Below are 23,305 nucleotides of genomic sequence, written 5' to 3'. Positions count from 1 at the left end.
CTATTTTCAAACTTGCCTACAGCAAAAAGTATCTACAACTTTAAGCTATTTCAGTCTGTAAGAAACATGTTTGTCCCACACAAATTCTGTGCACTCTAGTCTGATTTCTAACTAGCCAATTTCTCCCATCCATCTTCCACAAAGAAAAAACTAAGTAAAACACCTGAAAATTAAAGAAATTACATTAGCAAATATGTTCTTCTGAGTTCCTGGCAATCTCTGGCAGTAGGGTGAGGATAGACAGTCAATGGCAGTAACATCTAAAACCAGCACAGCAAGATTTACAAGAGAAGTCACCTCTCCAAGCTTTCACTCTGTTTTAAATATGTGGGTTTCTGGTTACCTTCCTTCACCTCCTCCTTCAGATTAGGCAGAAAGAGAGGAGAAGAAAGAAATCAACATTTTGAGCCATATAATAAAATTACACCTTTACAATTTTTGCATTTAGCCACATGGAAATATCCTAGCACTGGACTGGAAACCAGCATCATATAAGCTGTACATGACAAGTCTCAAACAAGCCTTGCAAAGTTTTGTGAAAGAACCTCTCAAAATGAAGACTGTCAATGAGATTAAAACAAAACTAACACAAACAAAAAAAAAAAACCCAACACCAAAACCATAGAGTTAATATTCAGCACTATTACAGTAAGTGAATAGTGTCTGATCACCTTCCCAGAAGCCACAAAAATCTTCATAGGACCAAGAGCCAAACCCCAAACACCTTGTTCAGAAGCTGAGGGACTTACAGTAGTTCTGGGGCAGAAGATGGAAAGGACATTTCAGGTATCGTGCTAAGCCTCTTGCAGGATGAAGCGCTGCTTTGCATGCTGTTGGGTTTTGAATTAAACATTATAATCCTGGCCTAGCGACCTTCTCTGGTTTGTAGTCTCCCATGCTTAGAGATTCAGGTCACCCAACAGTCCCTGCACTAAGATGACCCAGCCATTAGCAACACCCATGCTGCATTTTAATCTTCCAAGAGTTACATGCAGCTCAAGAGTCAAGGCACACCACTCCTAATGCAGTGTCATCAGGAGAACCCATGCAACACTACTACAGTCTTTTGTGTTAGCTTCATTATCTTTAAGTCACAAAAAACCACCTTTGAGTTTGTTTAGTATCCTAGCTATTATCAGAATTTAATGATGTATTTGCAACCAACATCTTCTGATCAACAGACTCCTTAGGGGAGTAAAGATTAAATACACCTTATATGTGCCAAGACCACAGCAGTCTGCAGATTTCCTATCAGCTTAATACTTGCATATAAGTCACCTATCAAAACCTTGAAATTAACTCTTTACTGCACAGGCCAGGCTATACAGCAAATGGTTAGCTGAGCGCACTAATCTGCTGCCTATGAAGTATGTTAATATCGGCAGAGGAGCAGCAGGAAGATTTTCAGCCAGAAGCAATCTGCTCAAGGGAGAGGTGGCATCAAGCAAGAGAAGCTATGAAGCAAAGCCTTCAGTTATTTGCATTACGCTGGGAATTTACATCTAAGGTGCCATTTTATATAACACTAACTTTCATGCAAACAAAACACTCTTCATTGAATGGTGAATTAATAAAGAAATTCTGATTTTCCTTAATTTTTAAAATGTTTTTTCCCCAAATCAAAGATACTGTAATTGTTACTAGAACTGTCCGTTTTCCTTTCCTTATATTGTTGTATAACATCTACCATTCTGCAAAATAATACTACCAGTTCCCACTAACCTTCTGTTATGACATGCAGATGTAAGACCTGTACTATAATTGCTTTTGTGCTTGGCATGCTCAGATGCAAGTTTCCAACTTTCAAAGAAACAAAAGAAGTAGGTCCATAAAGAAAGAAAGTATATGTATTTCCTGCAAAGGTTTCCATGAAAAAAAATAAAGAGAAAAGCCTGCTGAGGGAGGGGTACACACTAAATCTGAAGATCATCTCCAACATGCAGAGTACTTCATCCAAAAATCAACTTCAGCCGTCATAAAAAGTGGTGTAGCTCTTTGTACTCTAATTCCCTTCATTAACTGAAAACCTTTACAACCTGAAAGCTTTACAAGAGCTTAACAATTAAGGTAACTCTGTAGAGTCACTTGATTTAAAACATGTCCTGAAAAGTAAGCAATTAGTCAGCATTTCTAGGAGGCACTTAAAATTCCCTTTATGGTGAACAATACATCTAGAAGTTAGAAAAGAGAGTTCATTTTGATACTGCTTCTTATGAAGAAAGCTGATCAAGTTGTAATTTTGGGGGAACTGTAACAACGATAATGAAGTCTTTTCCGTGAGGACAAAAGGGTTGTACAAATTTTGAAAATAACAAGAAAGCAGTAGAACAAATATACATGTATTGCATTTTCAAGCAGTACTTGCTCAAGAATCTGAATAGCTACACCTTTTTTTTTTTTTCCCATCTTGAGTGCTGAAGCAGAAAAACCTCTTTTCTCCTTGCTCAACTTTCACGTGAAGAGTTTCTAAATCTGGTGCTCTGCTGCACTTGGTGGTCTAACACCTGGTCCTCCCCTGGCAAAAAGTCAACATCAAAGTGTCAGAGTATGTGTTATTCCCAGTTCCTAGTCTTCAGAGTGTCTCATGTTGAACACAGGTCAGGAACAGTTTCAGAAAGGATGACTAGGACCAAGAGGCCTTCCTGAAACTGCCCTGAACCCTGACCCGCCCAGCTCACTCCAAAAGAAGGCTGAAAAAGCACCCCCATTCCCTTCCCCTTCATCTGAGGTCTCGTCTGGTACACATCCAACATTTTATTGTATCAAGAGAACTACAACAGAAAAAAGTAAAGTAAATTGTAAAGTATGAATGGAAGACATTTTGAGGTTTGAGCTTCTCATTTATGTAGGAGATGGCCAGTAAGAGGAGTCTAGACATTGTAGATTCTGATGGCTTCCTAGGCAAAATTACCAGAGTGAAAATTAGACTTGACCTCTCCGTCTCAGTTACAAACTGAGAAATATTTTCCATTAATAAATGTATTGCATTTCTCCTTATTGATAACAGACATGGGAATCAAGTCTAACTTTCACTCTAGTATTTCAGTCACACATATAACCTCACACACAATTAACAGATGGTTTTGGCAGCGGTAGCAAAGGCTACCAAACCAGTAATTCTTTAATTGCCCCTACTGTTGCTGTAACATGCTTTGAAAGAGTCCAATCATATTCCTCCAAATTATCACAACAGCACTGAATGGTGACCTTCAGAGAACAACTGTCAAGTACCCTACAGCATATGGATTGCTAAAAAAAAACAGTGTTGGTGAAACATTTCATTTTTTTCTTCATGGGACACTGCCAAGAAAATGCATTATTCATGACTACATATTTGTGCTAGCTTATACGGTACAGTTCTTCAGATTTCATTTCAAAGTAGGCATTCTCATGTTTTCAGTAAGACAGATACATGTAGCATACAACAAGTATTTCCTGATCAAGTTGATTTAGGTACCAAACTACTCATCTGTTCTGTGCTTGTACATGTATAATTATTACATCAGATCAACTACATTTGACAAACTTTAATGAAAAATTTAACTTGGGGGTAATGACAATCTTACTGTAAATTTGCTGCTAAATAATTTCCTTTCATGAATTGCAAGAGTTTGTAAAACTGTACCTGGAATAACCATCAACTGAGCGTAACAGGAGATGGATTAAACAGACAGAAAATGAGAGGCCTTTTGCTTTCCCAAGTTTCAGATTTTATTAACTGTTCTTAGATCCTTTTATGGCTTATTACTATCACTGTCTACCAGGCAACAGTGTGAAACCAAAAAAAGACATTTACAGAGCTAAAAACACGTAAATATTAGTGAAAGAAGGATGCATACAAGAACCGTTTGGGAAATTTTTTTATTATTATTTATTGACATCCCTGTGCTGATGCCACCCTTTCACCTGTTTCAAGTTTTGGAGGCTGTTCTGAAATGTAACCAGATTTATTAAAAGCTGAGAGGTTTTCTGTCATAAACTGCATATGAGAATTGCAATTTTTTCAACTGAAATATGGCAAGAAAGTGGATATATTACTGTATTACCCTCCTAAAACATAACCTTCATATAACAACTTAGAAAATGACCTCTACAAAGATTTTACAAGAAGGAATATTCTGTCCTTCAATACAGTTGTTGGAGGTTGGGTTTTGTTTTGGTTGGGGGCTTTTTGTTTGTTTGGTTGGGGGGGGGGGCATTGGTGTTGGAGTTGTTTTGTTTTAAATCTAAGCATATTGAAGTGTTTACTCCTACTGCTTTAACAGATCATCAGTATGGAAAAAGTTATGAGTTCACTTTACCTTTGATCTATTTCATTTTTCTTCTTGTAGTTTCCTCCCCATGTAAACTATTATTAAAGAGTGCAAGAGTACGCAATCATCTAGTTTTGATCACTGAGCATACTACTGTACATGTTCAGAAAATAGAAATACTCTTCTAAAAAAGACAGCTGGCTTGACAATGGCGCAATATTCCTCACTAACAAGAACCTCTGTCTCTCTGGTTACAAGCCAAATCAAAAACTTTGATTGTTTCTCCTCACTTTTCTCTCTCAGTTTTGGGATGGTAGGTGGAAGGGCATGAGCATTACATCTTTTCTTGCATTCTTAAGTGGTTTTAGAATCTAATAAAATTAAGCTATGCTACCATTGGCTCCAATTTATAAGTTGTAAAGACGTAGGAAGAGCACAAATCCATCCTTTTGTTATTTCCAAAATTAAAATATGTCATGCAGAAGAAATATCTTTCCTGTTTATATATTCTCAATGACTTATTGAAATCGCAGAAGAAAATATTCAAGATACAAGTATTTCTATGAAGTTCAGGAAAGAAGCCATGTTTTATGAAGAGACTTTTTTCTTTTGGAGGAAAAGACCCAAACATGCAAGTTAAATTATATTGTAAAGAAGCTGCAAGCAGTTGACACAGCCCTCATCTTTCCAAAGAAACAATGCATTAATTTCTTTAAAAAAAAGTTGACTGAAAAAAAGTGAAATGGCAGTACAATAAATCCATTTTTCTTGCTTGTTCAGGAAAAAACCATAGTATAAATAAGATCTATACTACAGATAAAATACTATCAAAAGATTACACAGCAGCCAGGATATTCCATTAGTCTTTCACTTTGGGAGAGCCAGTCACTTTATCACAGACGACTGCTTAGAGCAGGGGTCCTCAAACTTTTTAAACAGGGGGCTGCAGCTGCTTGGTTCCCCCCCCCCCAACCCCCAAGGGGGAGGGGGGGGGTGGAGGGGTTCTATAAATACGGGGGACCGGATTGAGGACCCTGGAGGGCCGTAGTTTGAGGACCCCTGGCCTAGAGGGTAACCTCAAGTTAGCAATTTATGAAACATCACCAAAACCACCACCGAGTTTAGCATTTCTGGCAACCACAGCTTTGTCCCAAGAACAGACCCAAAAGATTATACTCTAAGTCACATCCAACGACTGAAATAAGAGCTGAGAAGAATTAGACCTGTTCTAGAACGGGCAAAGCCAAAACACAGGACTTTTTAACACAGAAGTTCCCTCAAGGGTAGGGAAAAGAACCCTTCTGTAAATTCTGGGGTTAAGTGCTAAAGCATGTCTCAAATTGTTATTAATACAGTATATTCATTTCTCTTGTTTCTCTGGCTGTTTCAATAAAGCACGAATATTACCAATGAACAAAGCTCCAAAAAATTCCGTTGACACTGCAGAGAGGCACAAGCCTATCAGCAGGCAGCTGATAGCCTTTCAAGTAGATTGTATCAGGTTTTATGTTAGAACTTCTCCATTCCTGTTCATTTCCTGCACTGCTGCCAAAATAAGTTTCTATTCCGTTTTTTTAGTCTGGTAATTCCTAGTTGCTCACAAACCAATACGAATGCAATTTCAGAAATGCAAATTGTTTTCAAATCACATTAATAGAAAGAGAAGAAAATAATGCAAAATGGTTTAGGATAACTTCAATAACAGTACCAACACTTATTTAAAATCCTTCAACAAACAAGTAGCAGCAGAAACTTTAATATTTCTAATTATTTTGTTTTAACAAAGACTTACCCTCTTGCAGGATCTAAGGCAATTGCTCTGGGCTGATCCAATTCTTGCCAAAACAAAACTTTCCTCAGTGATCCATCTAAATTAGAAACTTCAATCCGATTTGTTTCAGAATCTGTCCAGTATAATTTCTCTCCCAGCCAGTCACATGCCAGCCCATCAGGTGACAGAAGTCCAGAAATGACCACATTTTGTACACTCCCAGATTTATTGAATTCTGTTCGTTTAATGGCTTCTTCACTGACGTCACTCCAGTAGATCAACCCCTTTACAAACACGAAGTCTACTGCTGCTGCGTCCTCTAACCCACCCACAATCACTGTGGCGTTCTCCTTCCCATTTGCAGCATCCACTAGTCGCAGATCACGTCGGTTCGCATACAGCAACAGCGGGGCAGCTTTAAATGGGAGAAATAAGGGGGAGGGGGGCAGACAGATGCATTAACACCACTTTTTTTTTTTTTTTTAAAGTGTAACTTGCACTATGATGGTGCATCAAGCCATAACTACTAAGAAATTAAAAAAAATAAAAGGTGGGGGGACATTTTGAAATTTTACTAAAAATCACCAACTCTAAACCTTTCAACAGTGCTACAACTCAAAATGGTAACTTCATAACGGGCAGCTCATTCTGGACTGTGCATTACTAAAATAAGATTAAAGAAGAAGGGCGAAAACAAAGATGACAGGAGTTTGAAGTGTCCAAATGACACTGTTCTGTAGAGAAGGACACGTAAATAAGAATTTGAAAGACAAGGGTTAGTTTTCTAAGCACTCAGTGCTAGTCCACCTGAGAAAAGATTCTGGGGTTTTTTTGCTAGAATTTAGTAGTATACACCCCACTTCTATAAAACCATAATTCATGTCAAGCTGTCAAAGCCACCTGTATGTTTATACTCTACAAAATCATGTATCCTGGATATTTTATATGTAATACATACAAACAAAATTAATTGCACATCATGAGACAAATGCTGTTTTAGAGTATTGGAGTTGGTATGAGGAGGTAGAGAGAAAAATAAATCTACAGGAATGGGCAACACTGAGTTTTTTCAAACTCAGCTCTACCACTCCTGTTCAGTTCTCTACCACAAAGCCTTTATTTTATATGCTTTATTTGCTTACTCTATCAGTTTGCACCGTCTGTGTATTTTTCATACACAACACCTCAGATGACTAATGAAAAGTAGTAACCATGAAAACATAGTTTCTTAAATGTAATATGCCCGTTTAATTGCCCTTAACCACAAGCTATATATAACATTATGAAAATTCCAGCCTCATTCCTGCTTCAACAAAAGGTTAAGAAAAAGACTACATTTGTATAATGCAGACAAGCACATCCTTCTAATTCCACTATCATAAAACATTTCTACCTTTCCCCGTGTTTACTCAGGCACTGCAGCAACTGAGCTGTACAGCAGCATTTAGATCCATACTATGACTGGCATACTAAATGTTCCTATACATGTCACCGCACAAATTAAAAAACTTGCACATTTATTCACCAGCATAGGTGGGGCACTTTAAACCTCTAGCAAAATATATATGTCCTAACCAAAAGGTTTACATTTATAGAGCCAAAGACGTACATGGTTGAATAATATCAAGGTCTATGTTGCCAGAAAAGTTACAGTTCCTTGTATGAGAAACTCACATGGAAATTAGAAATACTAACACAGACTTCAGAAAATTCAAAAGCTAGTTTCCAAGATCAGACTACTTCCCTCATTACCACAAAACTAAACTGTTTATCAAAGACACTGCTACATATGCATTGGGAAAAGCTGAAGGAACTAAGAAGTTCCTTAATCATTTATCTACTGCCAAATAAACAAGTTCTTAGATGTTTGGAAGCTTTTCCTTCTGTTGTCTCCCCTCCTCCCCTTTGGTTGTTTTTTTTTTTTTGGTTTGTTGTTTTGGTTGTGGGTTTTGGTTTGTTGGTTGTTTTGGGTTTGTTTGGTGGGGTTTTTTTGGTTGGTTGGTTGGTTTGGGGAGGGGGGGGGCGCTTTGGTGTTGTTTTTTTTTTTTAATCAAATTGTTTAAGGCTGTCATCCTAATTTTAGAAACACTGAATCTAAAGGTTGTAGTAAATCAGTTTATATAGAAAGTTACCAAAATGGAGGGAGGGGAGAGAGGAAGCTTTGTTGTTTTTAATAATGCTAAATTTGTATTCCCCCTTCCAGAAAGCAAGTTTTTATTGTGCTGCAAAACATTGAGTTTAGATGTTATAATTTCCATGAAGACGGGGTAGACTTCTTTAAACTAGAAAGCAGAATCTTTATATTACATAGGTTTATTACCTTACTTTGCTATCTCCTTCCCTTCCTTACCTAATTTCCCACCTCCTAAAGATTTCAAATTAATAAGAGAGTTTCTTGAAATGCAGGTTGCTTATGATGTCTGCATCTTTTCAGAAAAAAAGTATTCAATAAACTGCAAGTGGCAAAAAATAGATATGCAACAAAACCCTCTACTTTAAAGCCTGCATACAATTGTAACCCGAAAAATCTAGTTAATAGCCAGCTCAATGTCATCTAGTGCACCATAGGAAAGTGTGCAGCCAACTGGCACAGCTCTCTCTAATAAGACAGCATGCCCAGCATTTGAAAAAAGGTAAATCCATGCACAAATGAGTAAAGACTCCATTATTATGTGCAACACGGAGCAGGAGTACCCATGCACACAGCATGCACTGAATTGGAACACCAGGCATGTCAAGTGTAATCACCGAGGCCTGAAGGCACTGCTGAGCCTAACACAACCACATTGCATAGGTTATTCACTCCTTGCTGGAGCTCAGAGCTGGCTGAGGAAGGACTGGAAAAAAACTCCTTTTCATGAACGATACAAGTTAGTTGAATGACGGCTCAGAAGAAACACAGCTACACTTAGGATGTGTAGTTTCACGCAGACTGATTCAAAGCCACAACTTGTAACACATTCTGCAGGGTTGGCAGATGAGGATATTAAGCTTCTCATTCCAATTTGTTGTGACATTCAGGAATGAAACATGCATCACCAAAATAATAAAAAACAGGTTTGCTCCCCCACCCCCTCCAACCCTTCCCAGAAAACACAAAGGCTTCAATACCCTATAAAAGCCAATTACTGAAGTTGGCAGCATTAGTACCTAGTATCGTCTTTGCCATTTACTTGACGCAAACAGCAATGCCGGAAGGAAAATTGTGGCAGAAGGTCCCTGCCTGCTCAATATGACTCAGTTTAAAAGAAGCACAGGACACTGAAAAGATGGCTTTTTGAATAGTGCAGTTATGAACTATATTAATAACTTAAGGGAAGAAGTCCAAGTTCAAAGCTAGACAACTATTTTGCAGTTCAAGTTATAATGGGGCTAAGAGATAGAGCTATTTTTTTTTTTTTTAAGAAGCTTTCCTTATGTTTCTGTATCCCTTTCTATAGACATCAGAAGAATAAATATTTTAACTGGAAAATCTGCAATATATTGAAGAGGAGCACACATTTTTAAAAGTAAAGGAAAAAACACCCATCTTGGAAATCAACTGGAAAAGTAGTAAATATTAGCATGTCCTCTATCACCTAGAGGTCTACATGTAGTTTATTCTTCTAATTGAAGTACCCAGTACAGAGTAAAAGCTATGCTTAGGTATAAAACAAGGTTTTTTTTGGATCCACCAGCAGGACAAACATTTGCCTCAAGAAGACAAGTTACAAAAACTGAAGTTTAAAACATTCAAACTGCAACAAAAATAATTTTAAATCATAAGAAACTCCTGTCAATAGTGAGTCACTGAGCCTAACTGCTTCTTAACTCCAATAGTCACATAAAAACTTCCATAAGCTTGCTACATTCAATATTAAAATCCAGACACAACCTTTTTTTGCCTTGACTTTGCAACTAGAATTCTACATCAGCATCCTTCTCACCACCTAACTCCAGTTCTTGTACCAATTCTTCCTCTTGGCTGCAACTGTTGTCTCTCTCACTAGCATACTGAAACTTTCTAATACCCAAGATACCTAACTCTGTTTTCCCTAACACTTGTTTACTAAACTCTTTGTACATCTGATTTTTAAGTGTCTGATACTGGCTTAAAAATGCTACAGTCCACAGGATGCAAAGTGATGAACCAACATACAAAGATCACTTTACCAGCTAAAAATGTTTTCCAGTTTTTTTGGTCTTTAAGTGACAACTTCAAGCTCTCAGAATTTGTCATGCTTTTCTTTAGTCCAGAGGTTTTTTCCACAAGTTCCCACTCACTCTTTACCACTTTAAATGATCCATGACACCTCAGTCTGCCATGAGGTCAGTTACCTTCAACATGCTCATTCTCTTTCACTGACATGGAACTTAGCCTGGTTAAAGCAATTAGCACAGCATTTTCCCCAAACCCTTCTTTCTTATTCTCAATTCCTAGCAATGCTGTTCTACCCTCTCATTTAGTTAAAGGCCCCTCCCCAAGCTGTTTCAAGTCATTAGCATCAGTGAAAGGTTTGACTGGGTTAGTGAGTTGAATCAACTCACGAAGTGGTTCAGCAAACTCCAAAACTAACATAAGGCAAGCAGCAGGGAGCTGGAAGGGGGAGCAGCTCTCCCCCCTCTCACTGGCAGGCTGCTAGATCTGCTCAAGATGCGACTGCAGCCACATCCTTTCTCCCCAGTTCCACTTTCAGCTGCTGGTTCCCAACCTCTCTTTTGCATTGGCACTAGCACTTGTCCCACAGGACGGTAAGACAATGCAGGGAGCTAAACCAGCAGAAGGCTACAGTGCTCTCCCCCACACCTGCCAAAAAGTAGGTTTTAGCCAACCATCATCCAGAACCGCTTCACAACAAAATCAGATAAATCTAAGTACTAGCACACCAGAGAAAGGGAGGACTGCATCAGCTTTGACAAATTAGTTGAACTAGTTGCTTGTGAGCTTCCAATTTAGAAACAGGACCCATCAGACTACAGGTGGCCACCACAAGTTGTGGCAACCTGCCCCAGAATCCCAGTGTGGTCCAGCTGGTAATACTGAGCAACTGCTCACATTGTGGAAAGCAATATCCATGCAGGAGTCGACTGGTAAGAAACCCATGGATTGTTACACTGGAAGAAAATGTCATTGTGCTAGGAAAACTCCCCCTCTTTTAAAAGTCTTGCTGAAGAACTCTGACGATCTAAAGGTGAATTGATACTGCCAAGCATACTGCCACAAGGATGGCAAACATGGACCGGAAAAGGGGAGTGTGGTGGTAAGATGCACCAAGCAAATACACACTGGCTGGGATGAGGCAGAGTAAGCAAGAAGAATTTGACAGATGCCTTGACAGAATGACATGCACCTACATTCAGCCCACAAAAGAATGAAAAGCAGATAAATGGACATAGATAACCAGCAAAGAGCATTAATAACAACCTCCTCAAAACCATACTATACACAAAACTCCTGGTATGTAATACAACCCTCCCCATTCCCAAGACGTCCCACAGAGAGCAAACACAAGAACATAAGAAAAACTCTCTGGACTGACACAAGGATTCTGGCACAGTCAGTTGTGAGGACTCTCCTTTTAATCCCCAGGTTTCAAATTTCTTCATCATTGCTTATGCTTATAAGGAATTCTGTAAATTGTTATCTGTGAGGTTTGCTGCTTAGTTTGGAGGAGCAAGAAGAAAAAGGTTGAGGTAGCATGGGGAATAAAACCCTGGGAGACTGGAGTCAAATCAGTAGAGAGGCAAGTTGCAAATGAAAATACACTTCCCAAAGAAGCAGGGACACAGCCTAACGAACTTTCATACGGAGATGGTTTATATTTTCAAACAATCAAAAAAAATCACCAGTAACCACGTAAGAGTTTCATCACAACAAGCAGCAAGCCAGGATTCTGCACCAAGTGCTCCATCAGAGCACCTTTCCCAATTTATTCCACACAATCCACAATTTTTTTTTAAGAAAACTGAATTACCAGTAGCCCCTATTCCACCTTCACTGTGAATGGGAGAGCTCTCCTCTCTCAGTCTCCCTGCTTTCACAAATACACTTGCAGGACACAGCAGGCAACTGGGACTTGAGTAAACAAGCACAAGGCAACCCAAACTTGGCAGAAAGGACTTTTTCTCCTCCTTTCAGCTAACCTGAAGTGTATTGCACATGCTAAAGCCAGCCAAGGGCTGTTCAGATAGTAATGCAAAAGGTCACAGGAACAGTCAAGCTTGCCAGTGAATGAAATGAGTAACCACATCAGTGCAAAAGTAAAGATACCAAGCAGCAACAATGGTACCTGGATTCTGCACCAAGCTTCTACTGTTAGTTTTGCAGGCCACTGGCCAGATAGGAGCTGTGGAGACCAAGACGTCCTGTAAGACCAGCTGGTACAAAGGCAGTAGTAGCCTGCTGAATAACAGGGAAAAAAATATATCTTACTAAAGAGCTAGAAGGACAGAGACAAGAGAATGAGAAGAAGGGAAGAAAATTAAGTACAGGGAAGGATTGAAATACCAGGTCCAGGCATAAAAAACCCAACAGACCTTGCAGAGTATAGCAAAACCATACACAACTGTACCACAAACGCCAGCCTATCACAGCCAAATAACCTTCTGAACAGCAAGCATTTCTGACCAAATCATCCTATTGGCAACAGAGCCATAGAGCCAGTAGTTGATGATTTCCAAATTATCACAGCATGTCTCTTCTCTGTGTTAGGTAGCACTCTGATCCACTGTCCATCTTGACATAACATAGACTCTCCTACTCCGAATTTCATTCAATTGCACTCTCATGGGGATAAAACACACTACTTCAGCAGCTGGTATCTTTTTAACTTTATATGCTGAATATCTTGCTGACAACAACCTAGGATGAGCAGAGCGTTATGCTTCCCGGTCAGGCATCTGCTTGCAGCTGCATTGCCATATAACACTACCACCTTCTTCCATTACCCTCCTGCTTATGAAAGGGAGTCACAAAGTAGCAAGAAAATAAAGGTGACCTGGCAGCAGCACAGTACACTTTGCTGGGCCAGCAGCACACTCTGGAAAGCAGGAAGGCTTCTAGGGATGCATGACCAAGTAGTACCATGATCCATATTAAAGCCTGCAGAACCTCAATGCTACACTTCCCATTTCCTATTTCCTCAGGTGGCCTCACAACCTTCCTCCGACACTCTCCCAGTTTCTCAAATAGAGTAACACACAGCACTGCAGATGAAATCATAACAGTTTCACGCACACTGACAATGCTCCCTTAGTTCTACTGGAAACACCCATGTTTAAATCAACACAATCCATTAAATGAAAAAAGTTAATATGCGTTAATACGCTGCAAAGCATCTCCTGTCTACAAGGTATGTTTCTGACATTCACTCATATAGAAAAAGAAATATTGGACGAAAAGCTCTCAACATGGCCCAACAACATGCACTTGCGACCCAGAAAGGCAACTGTATCCTAGGCTGCATCAACAGAAGCATGGCCAGCAGGTCGAGGGAAGTGACTGTCCCCCTCTGCTCTGCTCTCGTGAGGCACCACCTGGAGTGCGGCATCCAGCTCCAAGGCTCACAACATCAGAGGGACATAGACCTGTTGGAACAAGTCCAGAAAAGGACCACGAAGATGACCAGAGGGCTGGAACACCTATACTGTGAAGACAGGCTGAGAGAGTTGGGAGTTGTTCAGCCTGGAGAAGAGAAGGCTCTGGGGAGACCTTACAGTGGCCTTCCAGTACCTAAAGGGGACCTACAAGACGGCTGGAGAGGGACTTTACAAGGCCATGTAGTGACAGGACAAGAGGGAATGGCTTTAAACAGAAAGAGGGCAGATTTAGATTAGATATTAGGAAGAAATTATTTACTGTGAGGATGGTGAGGCACTGGAATGGGTTGCCCAGAGGAACTGTGGATGCCCCATCCCTGGAAGTGTTCAAGGCCAGGCTGGATGGGGCTTTGAGCAGCCTGGTCTAGTGGACGGTGTCCCTGCCAATGGCAAGGGGAATGTAACTAGGTAACTTTGAGGTCCCTTCAAACCCAAACCATTCCATGATTCTATACTGCACCAGCTGGAGTCCTATATCTAAATAGGGATGATATTTTGCAATCCAAATGTGAAGCCAGTATGATGACAGATACGGTGACCTGATCACACTAAAATATAACACTACCCTTCACACCTTCTGGCATCATCACTCCCTGCAGCACTTCTAACAGTTAGAAAACAAACCAAAAGGCTCTATCATATCCCTCATGAAGCTGCTGAAAGACTGTGCATTGCTTAAGTTCCTCCACTGAATTAGAGAACTGAGACATAAGACTTGATGCTGAGACCAAGGCAGACCGTTTTCCAAAGCCTAGGAAGGGTAAAGGCTGCAAGACAGACCTTGCACACCCCGGCAGGCTGATGGGAATGCTCCAAAGTTTGTTGCAACTATGGAGCAATCACAGCTCACTATGTGTTCCAGCCTTGACATCACATGTATTTAGGGGTGCACATCCAGTCAACAGCCTGGGAGTGCTTGGCCTCAATCACTCCTGCCAGCTCACTTGCCTCCATAGCTGAAGGACCCTAGTTATACTGGCAGATACCATGTAGGAATAGCCCCAGCCAACAGGTCTCACCAAGATTGCTAATAGTTCCATGTAGTCCAAAAAATCCACACCCTGAGCAAAGCACACTGGTTTACCTTCAAACAAAGCCTTTTTCCACATTGGCAAGAAGACCATAGATTCTGAGCTACCCTTAGATTACTTTTTCAACAATTTATCCAAGTTGGCATGCTTAGTCTAAACAATAAATATTTCTTGAAGTGTGTCACTTAGTCTCATCAGGTAAAAAAACACCAACCCAACTTATATATTTATTCTGTTCTGTGGTTGGGGTTTTTTCGTTTAGATTTTTGAAGCATCATCAGGAAGCTGCTGTAAAGCATGATAACAGAATTTAGCACAACAGACCCCAACTTTTGGACAGAATGACCCATAAAACAGAAAAAGTTGCCAGCACCGATGAGTACACCACAAAAGTAAGTGACTGTCCTCAGCTAGGACAGTGGGTAGGGGCAGGGGGAGCAGCAGTACTACCACAAAGGCTTGTCATATTCATCCCCACCTCTCTACAGTTCTTCAACAACCAACGTATCAGTTACCCCATGATTTCTTTGTGGCATACTTCCCAGATCACACTGGGTGAATGGCATCTTTGTCAGTTCATCCATCACAACAAGTATCAAGAATAAAAAGCCCCATCTCTCTACAATTTTTTCCAAACAACTTCAGACTTTGTTTCTCATGCAGCTAAAATACTTTCTTCAAGACAAGACAATATCAACAATTTCACAAAAATATGAAGGATTCACACTGAACTAGAAAATAGTTTTATAAGAAAATTGAAATAAAATACTCACAGTGCAAGTTTAAAACATCTGCCAAAGGAAAAAAGCTCTCAAACCAAAATTACACTTTGACCAGTCAAATTCTTAAGACTATCAAGTTTCCTACTAAATTAATATTTAAATATTAATTTAATAAATAACAATTCCATTTCAAACAAATAGTTAGGGACTGTTTTTAAAAGAGTAAGGAAGGATGTGCACATACTTCCAAGAATTTTGAAAATTACTGCACATTTGTTTGTTTTGGATACAAAGTTGGACCAAAGTGATTTATTTTTTTTTTAACTCTCAAAACCACTCACATTCCAGCACTATTAACATCAACTCTTCAACAGGCTTACCTTAGATGCAGTGACACATGAAAAAAAATAATGAAAAACAAAACAAACAAACCAAAACATACATACACATGCAGGATCCCTTGAAAAAGGTGAACAATATTGTCTTTTTCATGTTGAATAGGACTTATTTCTGGTAATTCAAAGGAAAAGAAACCCATAAACACTAAACCATCCAACTTGGAATTATTTTACTTACTAATTTTACCATTACCTACAGGGTAAAGGCTAACTGTTGAGCCTCAGTTCAGTTTCTGAGTTACTAGAACACCAGTGCATTTTCCAAAAGGACATAAGAGTCACTACAAAGTTTACAAATTCCTACTTTTCTGTTATTCTTAATAGTCTACTCTATTAATCTATGTGTGGACAAGAGGATTCTTGGATTTCCAAGGTGTTAACATTTTAATTACCACATTGTAATTCACACTACGGCTACAAGCAAGAGCTTTATTCACTGCTTTTACAGAACAACGAAGGGAAAAAAAGAATCTACAATGCTACAGCACTTTACATTTCTATCACCTTCCACAGGCCCATAACTTCCAGAATTCAAGCAAACACATCAGCCACCTTCTAGAAGCCTGAACTCACTGACAAGGGACAGAGGAGAATGCTTATTATTGAGGAGTTCTGGAGGCATAAAGAGTTTACAAAAAAAAAAAAAAAACAAACCAAATATACAAACTATGTTTTTCCTCTCTGAACAGATTGCAGGGGAGGGAAAAAGAGTAAGAGGAAGAATATAAAGGAGAAAATTACATTACAGCATCATAAAGAAGGAAAACAATTTCTGATGAAGAAAAATTATATAGCTAGTTGACTAAGATTTTCTGTCTCAAATATATTACTTTTCAAATCTGACATCAAGAGCTCACACATGCCCCTCAAACAGAATCAAAACTATATTCCCATTTCTGCCACATTGATTATATCATGAGGGAGTAATTCCATTTAGGTAATGTGATCCTGTAACAAGATACTAAAAAAATGTTGCCATTTTCCATGCCTGTTTATATTAAAAACATTTCCTTATTGTTCTCTCTGTACAAATAACGAAGCTCAAAAAGCATTCCAACTTTTAAACTGACATGCCTCTTTCTCCAAATAGTTTATAACATTTTGCAAAGGAAACTAAGTATTACTAACTAAACCATTGCTTCTTTTAACCTGCACTTTGAATGGTATGTTCTTAAAAGTATATATAAATCAAATGGAAAAAAGTATTACAGTATTCCCATTCTATTCATAGACTGGTAGGTTTGACTATTTCAAAATTGGTGGGGGGCTGTGCCAATTACATTGAAACAGAAAGGTCTGTAGCAAGATAGTCGCAAGGAGACAAAAACCCCACCCTATTTTCATAACTGTTTTGCAGGAGAACATTTCAAAAAGGAGAAACAATGACAAGCTCATTTCTACTTGCAAACACCATCACTGTGTTCAGATAAAGTTCTGTCCACAGGGAGCAAATATCAAGTCTGTTCACACTGTCAATCCCTTGCCATAAATATTTATAAACTACAAGAATGCATAGAGACCTTAACGGAAGGTTCTCTATGTCAGCTTGCCTGCCAGATATACAAATAGGAAAGTTACTTAATGTTTATGGTGTCGATACCCAGCATTTACGTACAACCCATTAGAGATGCAATGCTTTCCCCTTCCAAGCCTTGGACAATTACCACAAAAGAACACAGCTTCTTTGTTTAGAGTACTGTGTGCCCTGTAACTCTGCAAGTGATATATACTCTGAAATATGCAAGTGAGGTATAAGTTGAAGAAATAAAGGTTATTATTAGAGAACGTATTTCTTTCACCAGCAGCAGTTACCCTCTGGAAAAGCCATCACTACAAAGCACTTGTCACAGAAGAAGTGAAGTACTCGCTGCATGCTCATCCTAAACCTCACCTCCACACACCAATAGTCCCCCTTGGTGAGCCATAGCATTCAGGTTCAAGGACTCACCTTTTAAGCAAGCAATGCCAACTCATTTATATGAACATGAACAGACCATCCCTGCAGCCTGCAAAACAGCTGCACCCCCCATGTCCTTCTAAGAAACTAGTATTAGTTACTGGTGAAAGTCCACCTGTGGGAAATTCCTTAGTAATGTAAATTCTACTTCACTGGCAACAACTACCTTCAAAGTACAAATGGCCCCCATGTGCCATCAAAGAAGTGGGTGGCAGCAAAGAATTTCACCAGCCACATATAGTCATTAAACAAATCTCTCTCAGGTGAGCAGGCTGAAGTGTGAGGGCTCCCCAGCAGGAGAACTGGGAGAAGAGCCGAGCACGTCAGAGCCACTGGCTCGGCCAGAAGCAGGAGCATGCAACAAAGCTTTTATGGTGCCATGCAACAATAACATGTACCCCTCCCTATAGTACAAGGAAGTGGACTCTTTTGAAGAAGCTACTAGCAAGGCAATCCAAGTATTTAGCACTTCATAGGAAATTAATGAGGTTAAATATGCTGGGGATAAAGAATATAGCGTTTAAGTCTGCAGACTGGCTGTCAGAGATGAATGGTGACAGATCAGAAACTGAGACCTGTTTCTCCCTGTTTTCTTCCCCTACCCCACTCCCTCAGAAGGAAAAATAAAATAAATATTATCTTTGCTCTACTTGATTTGAACTAAAAAGTAAATCCCATATTACGTGCACTACAGCAGATATTTTTGAAGCTGGCATTTCTGAGATGCGACATCATCATAAAGGTGGATTACAGATGTCCAAAGGAATCAGATTTCTCCAGCTCCCAAAGACAGACAGTTAAAACATTCCTATGCTCCAGATCCTGACCTATCTTTGGGGCGGGGGGAAGAAAAAAAGAAAACCAAAAATCAAAGAAACACCTCTACCCATTCTACAGCTTTCAGCCAAATTCCTCACCTATAAACTCAGGTAATACAGAGGTAATCAATTCACCAGTGAAAAAGGAAACATGATATATGGTTAATGCCCCTCTAACCAGTATTGGTTTGAAAAATGAACAAAGCTTTTCACCCAAATAAATCTGTATAACTCCCACTCAAGGATACAAGAAGCCCATCATTTGCATACACCTCTAACCAGATACACACATCTTTACCCATATACCCAGAACTTCTCCATATTTTCATCGCACTTGGCCAAAACCCCTACTTCACCTTACCTCCAAGACCTATGAAAAATTCCATCAAACTTTCTAAGTCCTAATTTTTCAGTTTTAAAGAAAAGCTAAAGCAATCTGATGATAAGTGAACTGTATCACAGGGATGCAATTGCAAAAACTATTAAAGTAATGGTGGATGTTGTAACACCTTAGATCACACTAATTTTAGATTGTTCTATAGAGAGATGAAAAAGGAAAATGCATTGGAAATAACGGCAGACAAAGGCACACTGGTTTCTGAGGAACCTTACAATGAAAAAACATGAGTAGAATACAGTTAATTCAAGCTTGGGTGAAGAAAGAGACCATGATGATTACAAAAAAGACAGACATTTCCAATTCTCATTGTCAAAACTTAAGCATTGTACAGTCCTAGGTGAAGAGACCCTTTGCCTGAAGGCAAAAACATAACTCCAGCTGGAAGTTCCTTATTCTCCAACCTGAGCACTTAAGCAGTAAAAACCTGTTCGTTGCCCCCTTCATTGTCCCCTTCTCTGACTTCTAGTAGAAAAATACCTGGAAACAGCTCCAGTCACAGCTTAGCAAGTCTTGAACATTAAGCTCTTCTAAACTATGTGCAAACGAGTCTATCTAAAAAGATACAAAAAGCAAAGATGATCTCTTTATCAAAGCAAGTAACAATAGATTAAAACCAATTAAAGCAGTAACAACATTAAAGCAATAACAGATTAAAACAAACCCTCTTCTGAATGCATAAGAGGGGAGCAGCAGTTTTAAAATGCCCATTACCAAAGCCATTTTCATTTCTTCACTAACTGACCTTAAGCACAGAGGACTGCCACATTCAGTACGTGTACAAACATAATTTATAGGATTCCTAGCCAAACAATAGTTTTATGCACTGTTAGCATGATCAGCACTTAAAAACCAAACAAAGCAGTAATTGCATGCTGACTAGAGAGTTATTTCTGAAAGAAAAGTAAGCCATGAATACTTGCAGAGGGAGAACTCTCTTTATCACTTACTAAAAAGTTAAAACCTCAGTTTCACACTTATCTGTAGCTCCCCGACAGATGTGTTGCCACTGCTACTGCCTCTTTGCAACTGTCAATTATCTAACAAGATCCTGCTTGGTTTCACAGCTGTCATGAAGAATACAGCAAAGCTACCATGAAGCAGCTTTAACTCACTCCTCCACATATACCCTCAGGGAGCAGCTCCAAGAAGCACTGTTGATGGCCAGAGAGGAGGAAGCCCAATCCCTCAAATCAAACCAGGGACAGAAAGAGGAGAACAGAGACCGGACTGTGATGAGGGTCAAGGAATGTGACGACCCCTTTCTTCCATCAGCCAGAATGTGGAAGGGAAAAAAATAATAATAATAAAAAAAAAAAAAAAAAAATCAACCCCAAACCACAGAACTTCCACAGCAAGCTTTTCTGACAGTAACCTCATGCCTCTTAAAAATCCAGATACCTGCCCTGAAAACATTAGTAGGATCTGGCTTATCACAGTCCTTGGACGACTTTGAAAGACAGGTGTGCTACCCTATGCATCCATTTCTGGCTAGTATCAACCTGGTATTTCTTCGAGTCCTTAGTAGCTTACAGGGCACTGCGCTTCCAGGTTACCAGTTTTATTCCTTTCCAGAACAAGTAAACAAGTCTACCACAGTTTCCTCAGACTAACGATCGCAGTTCAGTTGTCATAAACCTCTGTCCATTTGCTTTTTTAAAGTCAACAAGAACAGGAAGGCTAGTTCTGTAAGCAAAGAGAATGCTGCAATCCACAAATATACACTATAACATCTTTTGTGAGTTTCAGTCTCCAGCACTGCTGGCTTGGCATCCTTCATGCACTAAATTCACAAACCAAATACTGAACTTCATAACTTCACCTCTACTTTCATGTATAAACTTATTCATACTCATGCTGGCACTGCCTCTGCCTCATTAAGGAACTGCTGACACCTCTTCTGAACTCAACGCATCTTATTCAAACCAATTCTACTTTCACAGATGTTGTTTATTAGGGAGGACGCATGCATTAAAATTTGATTTTTGTTTCTTCAGAGTTCAGCTGTTCCTGCTGTTTATCTCCATCTAAGGTAACAATTAGCCAGTAAGAAAATTACTGTCGTGTCACAAACAGAAGATTACGACTTCAGGTAGGTGATCAAACAGCAGGAGTCCATGAACACAGAAAAACCAAAAATGCTGTTTGGATACAAATGTCCTTGACAATAGACAAAGACGAGAGACAACAAAAGAAATGACAGTCTGGACGGTTTATAAATCACTGAACCACTGAACGTTTCCTGAAAATGTCTTATTAAGCACCATCAAGTATACAAAAATTTGCCAAAGTATATGTCACTATTTCAAGATTAATTGAAGAATTTACAGTGACAATATTACGTGACATTACATATGACAGCAATTTATGTGCTGTCATCTTGAACTAGGCTGAACAGCAAGTTAGAGCCAAACAAATGTTTTATTAAGAACAGGTATGATCATTACTTAATAAAACAAAGTAATCAGGAAACAGTTTCTGTCTATACTCCAGACCTAACTTAACTATCGAAAAATGAGGCTTAACCGCCACGAGTCCAAAATGTTACACAGTCCATTTAAATAAGTATATTTGTATCTTTGCAAACAGGATACAATATGGCAAACAGATGCACAGGAGAAAAAAAAAAAAAAAGGGTATGGGGGAAAGAATTTTTGTTTTCCAGAGTATTGAGCAACTGGAGAGTGAGCAGTTAACTTCAACCTAAACCACCTTTAGCCTAGCTTTCATCAAAATGCACTAGCACTGATGAATTTTCTAAATCGAAGTGTGATTAACTGTTAGCAATTAACCTCTTCCCCCATCTAGTATGAAAAAATACAAGCAAACAGCAAAATGATGGGTGCAAACACCACAGGTTATTTCTTCCCAGGAAGTCTGAACACAAGAGCAATTGCTACTGTCGTGAAGTTTACAGCATTAAAACAAAAAAAGTCCTCAGTTTTCTTACCAATTGTGCTCTGTAAGACAAGAAATTTTGTTGGAGAAGGGAAGTGGAATAAAAAAAAAAACTCAGCTGCTTTAAGTGACATCCCCTTGTAAGGCACTCGACCGCTGATGTAAAGCTGCATACACATCCGTGGCAGTGCACCAGTGAAACACAAACTTCTCCCAAGTCCCAGCGCAGAGCCAACACAGCTGAGAGGCGCCTTCGTTCCTCTCCTCGCCAACTCGGCTGCGCAGGGGGCGAAGCACCAGTTCCCGGGTACTTTCGAAGGGCGCCCCCCCCCCCAAGGCGGGAGGCTCCTCCGCGCTCCCCCCCGGCCTGGCAGGATGAGACCCCAGCCTCGGCTGTGGGGGGGGGTGGGGGGGGGAAGCGAGAGGAGCCTGGCGACAGCAGCAGCCCTATCAGCCTGACACTGGCGTGGCCGAGCCGCTGCCCCCGCGCTGCCTGCCGCCCGCGGCCAGCGCAGGGGTGAGACGGGGGGCGTGTGCTGCGTTTGGGGGCTTTTTTTGTTTTTCAGGAAAAAACCCAACAACTTGAAAACAACAATGGGGCGGCGAGAGAAGCGGCCGGCGGGGCGGGTGCTCCCAAGCGCGGCGCGGGCCGCCGGGGAAGTTGCCCGGGAGCCGGGGAGGCCGCGTCGGCAGCGGGGAGGGAGCGCTGCCCCCGCGCCGGGCCCCGCGCCCCGCCGGCAGCCAGGCCTCTCCCCTCCCGCACGCCCAAACATGGCCCCTCGCCACCAGCCCTGCAACTTTTCCCCCTGCCCCCCCGCTCACCTCTCATCAGGGAACAAAAACTGCAGGCAAGTAGGCTGCGCAGGACAGCCCCCATCTTCCTTCCCTCCTCGCTCTCACCGGCGGGGAGGCGGCGGCGAGGAGCAGCACCTCCGCTGCCAGTTCATGCTTCCAGGCGGGCGGGGAGGTGGCGGGGGAGGTGGGGGAGGCGGGGAAGGGCGGCCGCGGAGATTCCCCCCTCGCCGGTCCCTAGCAGGCCACTTGCCCCGCCGCGCCGCCACGGAAGCGGGCGCTGCCCTCCATGCCGGCCGCCGCCGCCTCACCGCAACCGCCGCTGTCGTTCCCCCATCCACCCCTCCGCTCGCCTGGCCGGCCTCCGCCTCCGCCGGGCGCGCACAGGCGCAGGGATACAGTTCTCCTCCTCCTCCTCCCCCGGCCCGGCCTCGCCTCCGCCTCCCCGCCCCGCGCCGCGCCGCGCCCGGACGGCTCCCGGCTCCCGGAGCAGCGCCCGCCCCCCCGGCACCTCTCCCGTCAGGGAGGGAGCGGGCGGGCGGAGGGGCGGGGGAGGCCGCGCGCACGGGGGCGCGCGCGCAGCCTCGCTCTCACGCGGGCAGCCTCACACACACGCACACGCCCGGCCGCCCGGCGGGTGACAAAAGCCCGGCGGGGCCCGGCGCTGGCTGCGGGGCGGGCAGGTTCTCC

The 23,305-nt window shown here is 41.2% G+C and overlaps 1 protein-coding gene across 1 annotated transcript in view; it reads right to left on the bottom strand.

The window, feature by feature from the left end:
* LRP6 (LDL receptor related protein 6) overlaps nucleotides 1-23,276 on the bottom strand; it is a 115,142-nt gene extending 91,866 nt beyond the window's left edge. Inside the window, exons 1-2 of the mRNA XM_080391598.1 lie at nucleotides 22,646-23,276; nucleotides 6,046-6,439 (exon numbers count right to left, since the gene is read on the bottom strand). Of these exons, the coding sequence (XP_080247724.1) occupies nucleotides 6,046-6,439; nucleotides 22,646-22,700 (449 nt within the window). The 5' untranslated portion in view covers nucleotides 22,701-23,276. The remainder of the gene's footprint in view (nucleotides 1-6,045; nucleotides 6,440-22,645) is intronic.
* Between the last annotated feature and the right edge of the window lie 29 nt (nucleotides 23,277-23,305).

This window comes from Falco punctatus (genome assembly GCF_963210335.1).
Source record: "Falco punctatus genome assembly, chromosome: 6".
Classification (NCBI taxonomy): Eukaryota; Metazoa; Chordata; class Aves; order Falconiformes; family Falconidae; genus Falco; species Falco punctatus.
This window is presented reverse-complemented; position numbering and strand designations above follow the sequence as displayed.